We start from the raw sequence: 13,670 nt of genomic DNA, 5'->3' as shown, positions 1-13,670 counted from the left end.
GTTTTCGGATGAGGATATACTCCAGACGGATGTAGACTCCTGGGACCTCTATTTTGATGGGGCATCGAATTTAAGAGGATTTGGAATAGGAGTGTTGCTCATTTCTCCTGAAGGCGAGCATACACCAATCTCTGTCAAACTCGACTTCGAGGTGACAAATAACGCTGCAGAATCTGGCTTTGTCTCATTGGATTGCAAGCGGCAATAAGTTTAGGCATCAAGAATCTTCGAGTACATGGGGATTCTTCTTTGATCATCAATCAAATTACGGGATCTTGGAAAATCCGAAGCGAAAGCTTGGCACCTTATCAAGCCAGAATAGACCAAGTAGCCCAATTCTTCGATCAAGTAACCTACCTACATCTACCTCGAGAAGAAAATCAATTTGCAGATGCTCTTGCAAAACTTGCATCCTTGATTAATATACCGGATAACATGGTAGAAATGCCTTTGTGCATCGAACGACGATCACAACCAGCTTATGTGCACCAAATCACCAATGAAGAGGAAATTACAGAGGAGCCTTGGTTCCAAGCAATCCTAAACTTCAAACTCAATGGCACCTATCCACCAGAAATGGACAAAAGGGGACAACGCGCCGTCCGCTTGCTAGCTTCCCAATACATCCTCATGCAAGGAGCGTTATACAAAAGAACACCTCTTGGGGTAATCTTATGTTGTCTTGTTCATTCACAGGCATGGAAAATGATGGAAGAAGTCCGTGATGGAGAATGTGGCCCTCACATGAGTGGACCCATGATGGCAAAGAAAATCACACGTTTAGGGTATTATTGGACCACGATGGAATCTGATTGCATCAAATATGTAAGACATTGCCATAATTGCCAAATCTTTGGGAATGTGCAACATGTTCCTCCTTCATTGCTTTACACCATGACATCTCCCTGGCCATTTTTTGCTTGGGGAATTGACATCATCGGTAAAATCACCCCAGCCGGAACAGGAGGTCACTGTTTCATCCTAGTAGCAATCGATTATTTCACCAAGTGGGTAAAAGCGGCTTCCTACACCAGTCTTACGGCCAAGAACGTCGCAAAGTTTATACAAACCAACATTATCTGTCGATATGGTTGCCCACGTGAGATCATCAGTGACAATGGGTCACATTTCCAAGCTGAGACTGAACAATTGTTAGCCAAGTACAAAATTAAGCATCACCACTCCTCGCCATATAGACCACAAACCAATGGCGCGGTAGAAGCAGCAAACAAAAATGTTGTCACGATTCTCAAGAAAATGATTGACAACTATAGAGATTGGCCAAGCAAGATACCCTTTGCTTTATGGGGATACCGTACATCCGTTAGGACGCCCACTGGGGCTACTCCTTTCTATTTGACCTACGGCATGGAGGTTGTACAACCAGTCGAGCTAGAAATACCATCCTTGCGTATTTTACTCGAAAGTCAAATACCCGAAGCCGAGTGGAAAAAAGATAGATATGAAGAACTCATCCTCCTGGATGAATGAAGGTTACGTGCATTACATAATGTGAAAACATACCAGGCGCGTATCAAACGAGCCTTCAACAAAAGGGTTAAGCCAAGGAACATCAAGGAAGGAGACTTGGTCCTCAAATCAATTAGGGCTCTTTTACCTGTCGATCCACGAGGAAAATTCAAACCCAATTGGGCCGGGCCATTCCTAGTCAAGTCCATACTTCCAGGGGGTGCGGTTAGGATCACAGACCTAGATGGGAACGAATTTGCCAACCCAACAAACCTTGACCAATTAAAACGTTACTATGCCTAGAATAGGAGCAAAAACGCGCCTCGCGTGACCTCACGTGTCGCTCTTGTGGCACGAAATAAACGGCCCCTAGCCAAGCTGAATCAAGCTAATGTCATCTTGCTCTTGCACTTTGACAATTTTTCATTCTCATATCATCAAATAAACTAAATTGCATTTTAGGAGTAAGTAAAGCTCATGCTTATTTTCTAAAGTTCACTACAAGCTCTTGCTTAGAACAATTATTCTTTTACATTTACTCGAACTACGCGCAAGGGTTTGATTTCATTTTTTAATGAATACGTAGGCAATCCTTCACGGGATACAACCCAATTAATTACTTTAAATGTGAATAGAAGGACATTTGCAAATACATTTGAAATTCGACAAGAATAATGAAAAGAAAATTACGACGGTTGCATAACCAATTAACCTTTTTATTTCATTAATAGTACGTTACATAATAAAAATAAATAGGCTAGGATTCTAAAAACCCCACCTTCTTATTACAATAATAATAATAATAAATAATAATACAGACTTAGGCTACTCTTCCATTTTCCCTTTGCCTTTGTCATTCCTATCATACTTCTTGTCCCGACCTCGAGCTGGACGCTCTTGCGCCATTTCCGAACTAATCACCAATGGTCTCTCTCGTGGTCTTGCTTTACCATTTTTGTCAACCACCATCTCGACGACAGGAAAAGTCTTCGGTTTCTATGAAGGATGAACAACTCGAAACCCGGCTTCTTCCTCTCCTTCACTCAGATGCTTCTCCTTCTCCTTTTCCACCTCACGAACCTTGTAGTCAATAGGTTCACGCTTCCTTAACCTCTCACGCTCCTCCGGAGTAGTAGCATTCCCCCACCGCAGATAGGAATCTGACACCCATAGAGCACTAACGGAAGAATTCAAGAACCAAAACCCATTTGATGGCCCATTCCCTTCGACTCTCAGTAGTAAGCGCCACGGCAGTCTGCGGGACAGTGTCAAGCTTCGGGATCCTCTGCTTCAATCCAACCTGCCTCATCAACCTCTCCGGGAAAATGCATATCATAAACTCCAAGCCGGGAATGCGAACAGAACGGGTAGGATCCAAGGAGGATACTCCAGTGACAGATTTAAGATGCCACCATGGTACAATCCATCTGATTAAGATGCCACCATGGACTTCCCAAATAAGGTAGGTCGCGATTGGCTTTCCTGTTATCTAAGCCCAATAGGATCTCTCCTAAACACAGACAAGTTGGGCTCCTGCGCAGCTCCATTTGCTCAATCAAGCTCAAGAGACGAGGATCGCCTCTCATATCCTCATCAACATGCCCTTGAAGGACATACACATGTAATAGGCAAAATCCAAATGCCCTTCGCCTCGCAACATAAGAGACAGTGGGATCAGCCCTATTGATAAATCGATCGATGAAATCCAACATTCGCACTCCTTTAGAAGTCACAAGACGGTCAACATCAACTCTAGCCAATCCAAGCAAGTCTCTAAACTTGTTCTTATAACCTTGAGAAGTGGAGGGAATAGCAGGCAAATGTTCCGGGTCCCAACCACCAATCGCAGCAATCTCCTCGGGAAATGGGCAAATGTCGCCTCCAGGGAAGGCAAATACATGATAATTCGGGTCCCAATAGTCAAGACAAGCATCTAGGAAGGGTTTGACTACCTTGATCAACTTCAAGCTCAAAAGCGATCCAAAATTATAAGCACCCATGTCGTGTTTCTCCACATTGGAAAACTCATTTGTCCATTCTTTTAGACGAATCTCAAGAGTATTCATGATGTATGCTTATCTTGGGAGATTTGTGTAATAAGACGAAGAAAGACGGAAGAATTATGTGAATAAAACCTCCCTCGAGGTCTCTATTTATACTAAAAGTTGTTTCCTAAAATCCGTCAGGACGGACGCACTGGGGAACAAGCGCAGCAAGTGCTGCGCCTCTTCGAAGGGACGCAGCTCTTGTTGCGCCTCTTCCTCAGCACTCTTTCTGTGATTTTCCGCGTTGGATCTTTCCTAAATTCCTCAGCGAATAATTTCCAATTCATACGGGTTATTATTTTGGTAAATACGACAAGTTGCCATGTTTCGTGTTTCCTAAATTCGCGGGCACGCATTTCGAGACGATATCGGCATTTTCGTTATTTTAGCACACTTATACATTTCTTTTTAATTTTCTTTTTTTGGGGAATCATTTCACTCTCTTTCCGCATCGCATTTCAAACTTATATGTTTTTATTTTTTCTTTTTTTTAGGGGGTAATCCTCCCTACCATCCGGTCATTTCCGACCAAATTTTTGCATTTTCATCTCCGGTCCAATTTTTTGCATTTCAAATTTTTGCATTTTCATTTCCGGTCCAGTTTTCGCATTTTTGAGTCATTGTTTTGCGTTAATTTAGGCTATATGTACAAATACATGTTCTATGTAAATTCTGTGTAAATTTCGGCAGCATGACGGTGTAAACCGTCATCCACCAAACCTGTTCAAAGCTAACCTGCAGGTACAAACAAAGCAACCCAGCAGCAAAGGTACTCAGGCCATCATATATACAACCAAAAGGGATATGTACACCAAACTGGGGGCTCGAGCCCCAAAACAAGATCCAAATGTCCACAGGCGGATCCTAAAATGTATAAATGTACAAAAATACAACCAAAAAACAAGAAGCAACACGGAAGCTACTGCAGGTCGCCGTCCAGCTCAGCAACTCTCGCCTCGAGAGCAGCAACCTCGGCGTTGCGGACCTCGAGCTCCCTCAGCAGGCGAGCTGTCTCCTCTCGGTACTGGGCAAGCTCTCGCTCCAGCTCACGCTCCCTCTGCAAACAACAAAACTCGCTCATGTCAATCACTCCAAACATAAAGGAAGATTAGAAAATTCGAAAAAGAAGTAAACGGAAGGTTCATACCTGACGTCCTCGGCCGCCAGCAAGTGCCTCGACGGCAGTAGCCCGTAGCCGGTTGGCTACCCTCCACAAAGCCACGAACCGGGATGGCGCAACCTGCATTTCAAAAAGAAAATTTTTAGCGATTGGACAAACTCGAACAAATGTGTTCTTACACAAAACTATACGAATTAGAAGACTCACCCTCCGAATCAGATGCTGTCACTCGTCCAAGCCAGCATCTCTCACCGCCACGTCAAAGTCACGTAGCTCAGAGATCGTCGTCATCCCCATCGTGTCGGTGTACTCAAGGGTCTCAGGGTAATCTGGAGGCTCGATGCCCACCGCCTTGACCTCCTGCAAAGTCAAATGATTTCCGTTAACCGATGATCTTTCATCGTATTCTGAAACAATCAAAAATGAAAGAGGATAAAGCACTTACCACAACCGGTCAGTACGCCAACCTCCCGTAGAGGAACGCCGAGTAGTCCTCGCTAGGAAGAAGGAGGGCGTCGCCACCGACGCCAGCCAAGTCAGTCTCCCTCTCAGCCTCAGAAGGCTCCCTAAACATCGTCCGAGGAGGATCGATGGAAACCGTCAAGACGTCCCGAGAGCACTGACGAGCCAAGCGCTCACCCAAGTACCACACAGGTCCCATCGACGTCCTCAGCAGCAGCCATGAAAGGAGCAGCGCCAGCGTACTCCTCCCAAGGCCTGGGCACCCACTAGAAGAAGCAAACAAAGGGTCATTCCTATGATCAGTTCTAAAAGTAAGAGAAAGTAAAAAGAACAAATGTAAAGTGGAATACTCACGCCGTCCAGCTGAAGAGCGTTCACCTCTCGCCGACAGACGTCATGGAAGGAACGCCGACTCCTCGTGCGGCACATCACCCAATCCCTCACAACGGGATAGGCCTTCTCCACCGGCTCCGTCCTCTTGGGCGCGAGGCCCGGAAAGTAGGAGTACACCCACGCCTGTAAATCGAGATAATCAACAACGATCTTTCGTGATTCGATAAGAAAAGAAAGTGATCTTTCATGAAGAGAAGTGAAGGTTCATACCTCCAACAGCAGTCCAGGGCCGACAGCAGCAGGAGAAGTCCCCTTCTCCATCAACTCCGGACGAACCATGGCCCTCATGAAGCGGATGAGGACCGCAAAACCAGCAGTGACCCAGTACCAATGGCCTAGGTCTCTCGGGTCAGACAGAAAGGGAAGAAGCTTTGTCGAAAGCCTCTCTCCCTTGTCTACGAGGTAGATCGAAGACAAGAACCACCAGAGCCACAAACGGACTCTTTGCTCTGCAGTGTAGGGAGGAGGAGCCGTCTCCCTCCCCTCGATCACCACCGATGCCGGGGTCTTCCCCGCGAAGTAGTCCCGCACATAGAAACTAGGCACCAAGCCAGGTACCGCAGCCGCCTTCGGCGCCAAGTTCCAGCCGATCAGCCCCCTAGCCTCCGCCGAGTCAACCCTCATGGCTGTCTCCGGCCACTCCACCACCTCAGTCCCACACGGCAGACCAGAAATCATGCCGTAGTCCTCTAACGTGACCCCCACCTCACCAAAAGGCATGTGAAACGTGGAGGTCGTGTCCCAAAACCGGTCCAAGAAAGCTCGGACGAGACTGAGGTTAGCCCGAAGCTTCCTCCTCGCAATATCCCTCCAGGCCTGCACCAAGGCGCCGTACGCTCCCCGCTCGATCATGGCTCGCTCCTTAGCCGACAGCCTCTCGTAGCACCCCATCACCGTCGTGTAGCCCGAGAACGACCTGATGTTCCCGGCCTCCTATGTTGATTTGAAACAAAAGCTATCTTTAGCTCAGATGAAGAAGAAAAGGAGTGACAAAAAGAAATGAAAGAAGATGAATGAAGAGTGATGAATTCTATTTACCAAGCTCTTCACCGTCCTGTAGGACAGGTGACCCTCCGCAGCCCAAAGCAGGTGCCTACTGTCCCAGGTCTCGGCCCACGCAGGTGCTCCCCTCAGCTGGCGACCACCCCGTCCAACGTTGGCCCGTCTCGGGGCCTCCTCCTTCTCAACAGCCTCCTCCTCCAGGACCTTGTCCTCAGCAGCCATCACCGCAGCGGTGAAAGCCTCCTCCAACGCCTCCTCAAGCACCTGAGAAGGGTCAACAGCGGTGTCCACGTCCATGGGATCTCTCCCAGATGTAGAAGCCTCGTCACCTGCAAAATTAAAGTAAATTTAGGCCGCGTCAAGTGGCGACAAGCCTTGATTAGGGGATTTTCGAATTTTCGGAGCCCTGAAATCGCTCTTTTCTCGCCATCTTTGGCAATTTTCCCACAAACCCATCCGTTCATGTGGTAATTTGGGTCAAGCCTAAGTTGAAGCCTAGTCATGGGTTCGAGTCGAAATTTCGACAGCATTTCGTTATAACGGCGATTATGCCCTAGAAAGTGTCATGAAAAATCCGTCACAAACCAAAATTCTGAGATGGTAGGAAGTTTACCCATCATACAAGGATTCCAAATATCGAGTTTCGTCACAAATGGGCAATCCTATGGCTATTTTCGAAGCGATTTACGGTTTAGTTGTGAAACCGTCTCAATTTCACTCAAATGCTCAAAACTCAACGAAAATTCGAAACAAATACATGGTTATGATCCTTATACTACCAATTGGCCATTCGCAAAGTCAATTTTGTAAAGCAAAGTCGTTTGGGGGAAAAGCCCCAAATTTTCGACTAATTAGGGTCGAAAACCCTAATTTTGCGTAGAGGTTAATAATTACGTTAGAGAGAGAAACCTATGAATTTTAGTTAGCTTTTTCATCAAGCAATGGCTCGATCAAAAAAATTAACCAGAAATTTACAGAAATCGACGATCTCTAATCAAAAAAATACCAAAAATCAGGATGATGTTCAGCTACAATCTAATAACAAAGGAAAATCTCATCATCGTCAGTTACAATTTTCGTCACAAGAGTTCGAGGATGAACTGGAAGTTATTTTAGAAGATGAGGACGGGGTTCAGGAGGAAGTCAGGAAGAACGATCGAGCAGGAGGAACCGTGCGATTCAAGTCACCAAAGAAGATGTTGCTGGTGAAATCAAGTACTGGTCTACATCAGTGGTCTGTTACGTACTTGGCGCGCATCCTCCAAGCTCTGTTCTCACAGGCTTCGTCAACAGGGTCTGGAAATCGCAAGGGGTTGATAAGATATCATTCATGCCCAATGGTATATTTCTCGTTCGCTTCAAAACTAAGGAACAACAGAAATTTGTGCTTAATAATGGACATCTTCTCTTTGATAATAAACCTGTTATCATCAAAGAGTGGAGTCCTGATTTGCAGTTGGTTAAACATGATGTTAAAAAGATCCCTTTGTGGATGAAATTATTTGACCTGGATGTTAAGTTTTGGGGAACAGAATGCCTGAAGAAAATTTGTAGTGGAGTAGGCAAATTTATCAAGTGTGATGATGCTACTTATCACAGAATTTTTTTAGGTTTTGCCAGAATTATGATTGAAGTAGACATTGACCAAACATTCCCTTCTGTGCTTAAATTTGTGGATGATAATGGAAACATACAGACTTTAAAGGTAGTCTATGACTGGTTACCTCTGAAGTGCACACAATGCAAGGGGTTAGGTCATGTGGCTACTGATTGCAGGAAGGGTAAGATGGATAAAACTGGGATTCAGAAAGTGTGGAGGCCTAAGGGTGTTGGGGCAGCTAAACCAATGCCAGCTAAAAAAACGCTCGATCGCACTGTTCAGGAGAGCGATTGAAGACACCGCTCGATGGTGGTTCCTTCTACACCTATTGTGCCAAGCTCTTGTTATGACTCCAGTTATGGTTGTCAATACTCCTGTGGTGGAGAACTCTCTTCCTAGACGATTCATATCAAGATTGATGAGAAATGAGGATGGTGGGAAGAGATTTACCACTGGGGGAGTGACCTTTATGGAGGCTTTGTCTACCTCTATGCATAAGGCTAGACTGGGTTTGATTGAATGCAGGAATATGGAGAAGGAGGAGTCCAGCAAATCTATAACTGAGAATGGGTAGTTGCAGTTTTTGGAACATTAGAGGCTTGAATAATCCCACTAAACAGTTAGAAATAAAGAGATTCTTATCTCATAATAAAGTGGGTATTTGTGGTTTGTTAGAGACTAAAATAAAAGTTAAGAACTGGAATAAAGTTAAGCTTAATATTTGTGATGATTGGTCCATTTGTACCAACTCTAGTCTGCATAAAGGGGGAAGGATTTGGCTTATTTGGGATCCTAAAGCTTTTGATGTTGAAATTATTGATGTTGCTGTTCAGAGCATTCATACTAAGGTTCTGGATAAAGCAAGGAGAAAAGAATTTTGGTTTACTGTTGTTTATGGATTGAATAAGCAGGCTGAAAGACATCCTTTATGGGATAGTCTAAGGCAATATTGTAAGATTGTGAGAGGGCCTTGGGTAGTTGGAGGTGACTTCAATGCAGTCATGGCTAGCAATGAAAGAATTGGGGGGGCTCATATTTCTCATGCTGAGATGGCTCCTCTATCCCAGGTGGTTTAGGACTGTCAGTTAGCAGATCTTGGAGCCAAGGGGTCTTTCTATACCTGGACTAATAAACATGAACATGGCACTAAGGTTTATAGCAGGTTGGATAGGGTCCTAGTTAATGTGGATTGGTTGGATATTTTCCCTGATAGTTTTGTGCACTTTTTGCCTGAAGGCTTGTTTGATCATTACCCTGGGCTTGTGCATCTAGAGGGGGAAGTGCTTAGAAGAGGCTCTCCTTTTAAATACTTCAATATGTGGTCTTTAGCCCCAGACTATGATAGCATTGTTAGGAATGGATGGAGTAAGGAGAGTCATGGAACTCCAATGTTTAGAGTTGTCCAAAAATTGAAGGGTTTGAAAAATGGTTTGAGAAAATTGAATAAGGAGCACTTTGGGGACATTGAGAATCTTACTCATATTACTGAGATTGCCTTACAGCAATTCCAAATTCAGTTGATACAAGACCCCCTCAATGAAGATTTGTGTAAGTCTGAAAAGGATTGTGCTAAAGATCTTGCTGATCTCAAAGTTGCTAGAGATCAATACTTGAGACAAAAAGCTAAATATGAGTGGATGCAATCTGGAGATGATAACACCTCATATTTCCATGCCCGGATTACAAGACGAAGGGCCAAGAATAGGGTGTTTCAAATCAGGGATATGGATCAAAACATGTGTGATGACCCTGATGCTATCCAGGCAGCTTTTGAGCAATATTATAAAGTGCTGCTGGGTACTTCTAAAAAGGTTACTAATATTAATAAGAAGGTTGTGGCATCTGGTCATTGTCTAACTCAGGCACACTGTGACATATTGTTAGCTCCTGTAAATGGTGATGAGATAAAACAGGCTATGTATGCCATTCCAGGTACTAAATCCCCAGGACCTGATGGCTATACTAGTCAGTTTTTTAAAGATAATTGGGACATTGTTGGACCTGATGTGATTGCTGCTGTAAAGGGGGTTTTCCAGTCTGGACAGCTGTTAAAACAATGCAACACTACTATCCTCACTCTTATCCCAAAAACTGAGCTCCCTGACAGTGTATTGCAATTCAGGCCAATTGCCTGTTGTAATACAATTTATAAATGTCTCTCTAAGGTGTTATGTGCAAGGCTTGGCCAGGTTCTTCCTGATGTGATTAGTTCATCTCAGAGTGCTTTCATAAAAGGAAGAGACATTGTTGGCAATATCCTGATTTGTCAGGATTTGATCAAGCTATACAAGAGGAAGAGCTGTTCACTTAGAATCATGATGAAACTTGACCTTCAAAAAGCTTATGATTCAGTTGAATGGAGTTTTGTGACTGACATGATGGAGGCTATGGGTTTCCCTCCTTAATTTATTCAAATTGTGGTACAGTGTATGACTACTCCCTCTTATTCTTTGGCTCTTAATGGCAATATTTTTGGTTTCTTTAAGGGACAAAGAGGGCTCAGACAAGGAGATCCCCTTTCTCCTCTTTTGTTCACTATTTGTCTTGAATACTTGAGCAGAATTTTGGGGGTAGTTCAGCAGATGGAGAGATTTAAGTTTCATCCACTATGCAATAGGGTGAAACTCACACACTTGTGCTTTGCAGATGACCTGATTTTGTTCTGTAAAGGAGATAAAGCTTCAATCACTCTGATGCTAAAAGCTTTTGACTATTTTTCTAAAGCATCAGGTCTAAGTATGAATAAGAGTAAGTCCAATTTTTACTGCAATGGGATTGATGAAATCTTTTGGTAAGAGAGGTTGAGCAGAATTCAGGGATTAAAAGAGGGACTGTCCCTTTTAAATATCTGGGAGTCAATGTCTCCCCTAAGAGACCTTCTATTCTTGACTGCACCTGTCTTGTTGAGAGGGTGGTGGATAGAATCAGGAGCCTGGGTTCTCGTAAACTTTCTTATGCAGGGAGGATTGTTTTAATTAGGGCAGTCCTTACTACCTTGCATAGCTATTGGAGTAGAATTTTTATTCTACCTAAAGCTGTCATTGGCAGGATTGAGGCAGTTTGCAGAGATTTTTTGTGGCATGGAACTGATCAAAGTGAAAGTCCTGCTCTAGTCTCCTGGGAACAGGTTTGTAAACCAAAGAAACAAGGTGGCATGGGACTCAAGGATCTGCACCTATGGAATGTGGCCAGTATTGGCAAATATGCATGGTGGGTAACTCAGAAGAAAGACCATCTATGGGTCATATGGGTGCACGCTGTGTATATTAAACAGACTGATTGGATGAATTATAAACCTGGAGTGGGCAGTAGTTGGGCCTGGAGAAAAATTTGCCAGGTCAAAGACATGTTCAAAGAGCTTTATACTGATGGGAATGGCTTAGCACACTATTCTGTTAGTATTGGTTACAAATGGTTAAAACCTGATGGAGAGAAAGTTCCTTGGTACCCATGGGTTCTTAACAGATGGATTATTCCTAAACATGCCTTCCTATGTTGGCTAGTGGCTCATCAAAGGCTACTCACGCAAGACAGGCTGTGCAGGATGAAGATTATTACTAGCAACAGATGTTTCCTATGTGGCACTCAGGAAGAGAATCATAATCATCTTTTTTTTGAATGCTACTATAGCAAACAGTGTCTTAAATGTATCAGTGACTGGTGTAACATTAAGCTACCTGACACGAAGTGTATCCAGTGGATGATCAATTGGAGGCAGCCTTCTGCTTGCAAGAAGATGGTGATTGATGTGGTCTTAGCTTGCTTGATGTATCAGATATGGCAGATGAGGAATACTAGCAGGGTGGATGGATTTATTTGGCGACCAACAGTTCTTGTTGACAGGGTGAAGCATGAAGTTAAGATTAGACTTAGACATTGTGACATTAAAACTCGAAATGCAAATGTATTAGTCTGGCTTGATCATCTTCAGAAGGCCTAATATAGGGTTAATGTTCTGAATGATGATATTGTTTGTAATTGGGACACTCTATTTTTAATGAGAAGCTTACCTTTCCCCAAAAAAAAAACCCCCTATTTTGTCGATCCCATTTGATCAAATACGGAGGATAAATGCAAGATTAGTACACATACCTCGATTAGTCATGGCAAATGCAAGATTTTGGATCAAATTTTGACGGAAATGGTTGGAATTTGAGAGATAAATTGAGAGTTTATGTTTCGAAATAATGAGATCAACCCTCTGTTTCATCGGGTTTTTACGCAGGAAAGACACGTCCACGAATAGACGCAGCAGGTGCTGCGCCTCTTCCAAGGGACGCAGCTCTTGCTGCGCCTCTTCCTCAGCCTCCCTTCATACGAATTTTCAAAAATTCGTTATGATTTCGTTATTTTGTGGGCCCATCTTTGGTGCGCCTCTTCCTTGATGCCATATCACATATTCGGTCTGTTTGACGTATATTCTTCGCCCGGATCCACACCTTCCAAGCCAACAGCAAACTATCGCCTTATTTTTATCCAAGACCTAGCTTGTCACAACGAGCGTTCCATCTTTGACAGGTGTTTCGACACACCTTTATTCTGTTCCCCCAGCGAGAGTACACGGATAGACATTCCCTCTCGAGACATGGAGATCAGTTCCCGATTATGTTCCACCAGCGAGAGTTCACGACCGACAGTCATTCCCTCTCGAGACATGGAGATCAACATCGACCCCGAATCCTTCCGAAGTTTGTTTGAAGCCGAACACAAGCAGATTTCTCCCAGCAGTTCCAGACTGTGTCCTGGTGTCTTCTCCCAATATCGCGTTTTGTTTTCCCTGGAGTTTCAAGGAATTTCAGGTATGGTCTCTTCTTATGGCTGGCGAGCCTCCTTACGTAGTCTAATGGACTTTAAACGACCCTTCCCGATAGTCGACAGACTCTAAAATGTTCCCGACGACAGGTCCTTGGCTCAGACCCCTTGAGCCGCCTAGCGTCGCCATAGTCATCGGGTTGTAATCTTCGATTGACCTGATGGCTATACTTTGACTTTCGCCTTGTCCAAGCCTCAGTCAAAGTGGGGGCTCTGTAGATACCTCATTTCTGCACCTCCTGCAAACCACACGGTGATAATTGGGCCGCATGTTTGGTACGCGGAACGATTTATGACAGTTCGTAAGTTTATCGTCAAGTGATCGCTCAAACACTTGTGTCTACCTCTTAATTGTCATCTACGTACCGATACGGTCGTTTTGACAGTAATTAGAGTACATTTGGAGTCCGGGTCATAAAACCAACTTCATTTTCTAAAACCAAGTCAGAATGTTCTGGAATGTTCCGGATATTTCTATTCCATATTTTACAATCTTTTAATCTTTGGCAAATAATTTCCCGTAATATTCACACAAAATATTAAGGAAAACAAGATTAATCCGTTACTCCATAACCTAAACACGGAAATCTTTCTTCCGCAGGGGGAAACCACTTGGGAAAGGACGCAGCAGGTGTTGCGCCTCTTTCAAGAGACGCAGTGCCTGTTGCGCCTCTTCTCAAGTCCTTTTCTGCGTATTTTTTCGTATCTTTTCATATCTTTTCGAGATTCACTTCCAAAGTTTCTCCGAAACCCCTATTTCCTCCGC

General features: G+C 44.0%; 1 protein-coding gene across 1 annotated transcript; it reads left to right on the top strand.

Annotated features, from left to right (window-relative positions):
- The first annotated feature begins 8,450 nt into the window (after positions 1-8,450).
- LOC141617141 (uncharacterized) lies at positions 8,451-12,032 on the top strand. The gene is made up of 5 exons (XM_074434316.1): positions 8,451-8,662; positions 8,847-9,159; positions 9,244-10,483; positions 10,739-10,883; positions 11,141-12,032. The coding sequence occupies exons 1-5, from the start codon at positions 8,451-8,453 to the stop codon at positions 12,030-12,032; spliced, it is 2,802 nt and encodes a 933-aa protein (XP_074290417.1).
- Positions 12,033-13,670: the final 1,638 nt, after the last annotated feature.

Source organism: Silene latifolia, chromosome X (assembly GCF_048544455.1).
Source record: "Silene latifolia isolate original U9 population chromosome X, ASM4854445v1, whole genome shotgun sequence".
NCBI classification, from domain to species: domain Eukaryota; kingdom Viridiplantae; phylum Streptophyta; class Magnoliopsida; order Caryophyllales; family Caryophyllaceae; genus Silene; species Silene latifolia.
This window is presented reverse-complemented; position numbering and strand designations above follow the sequence as displayed.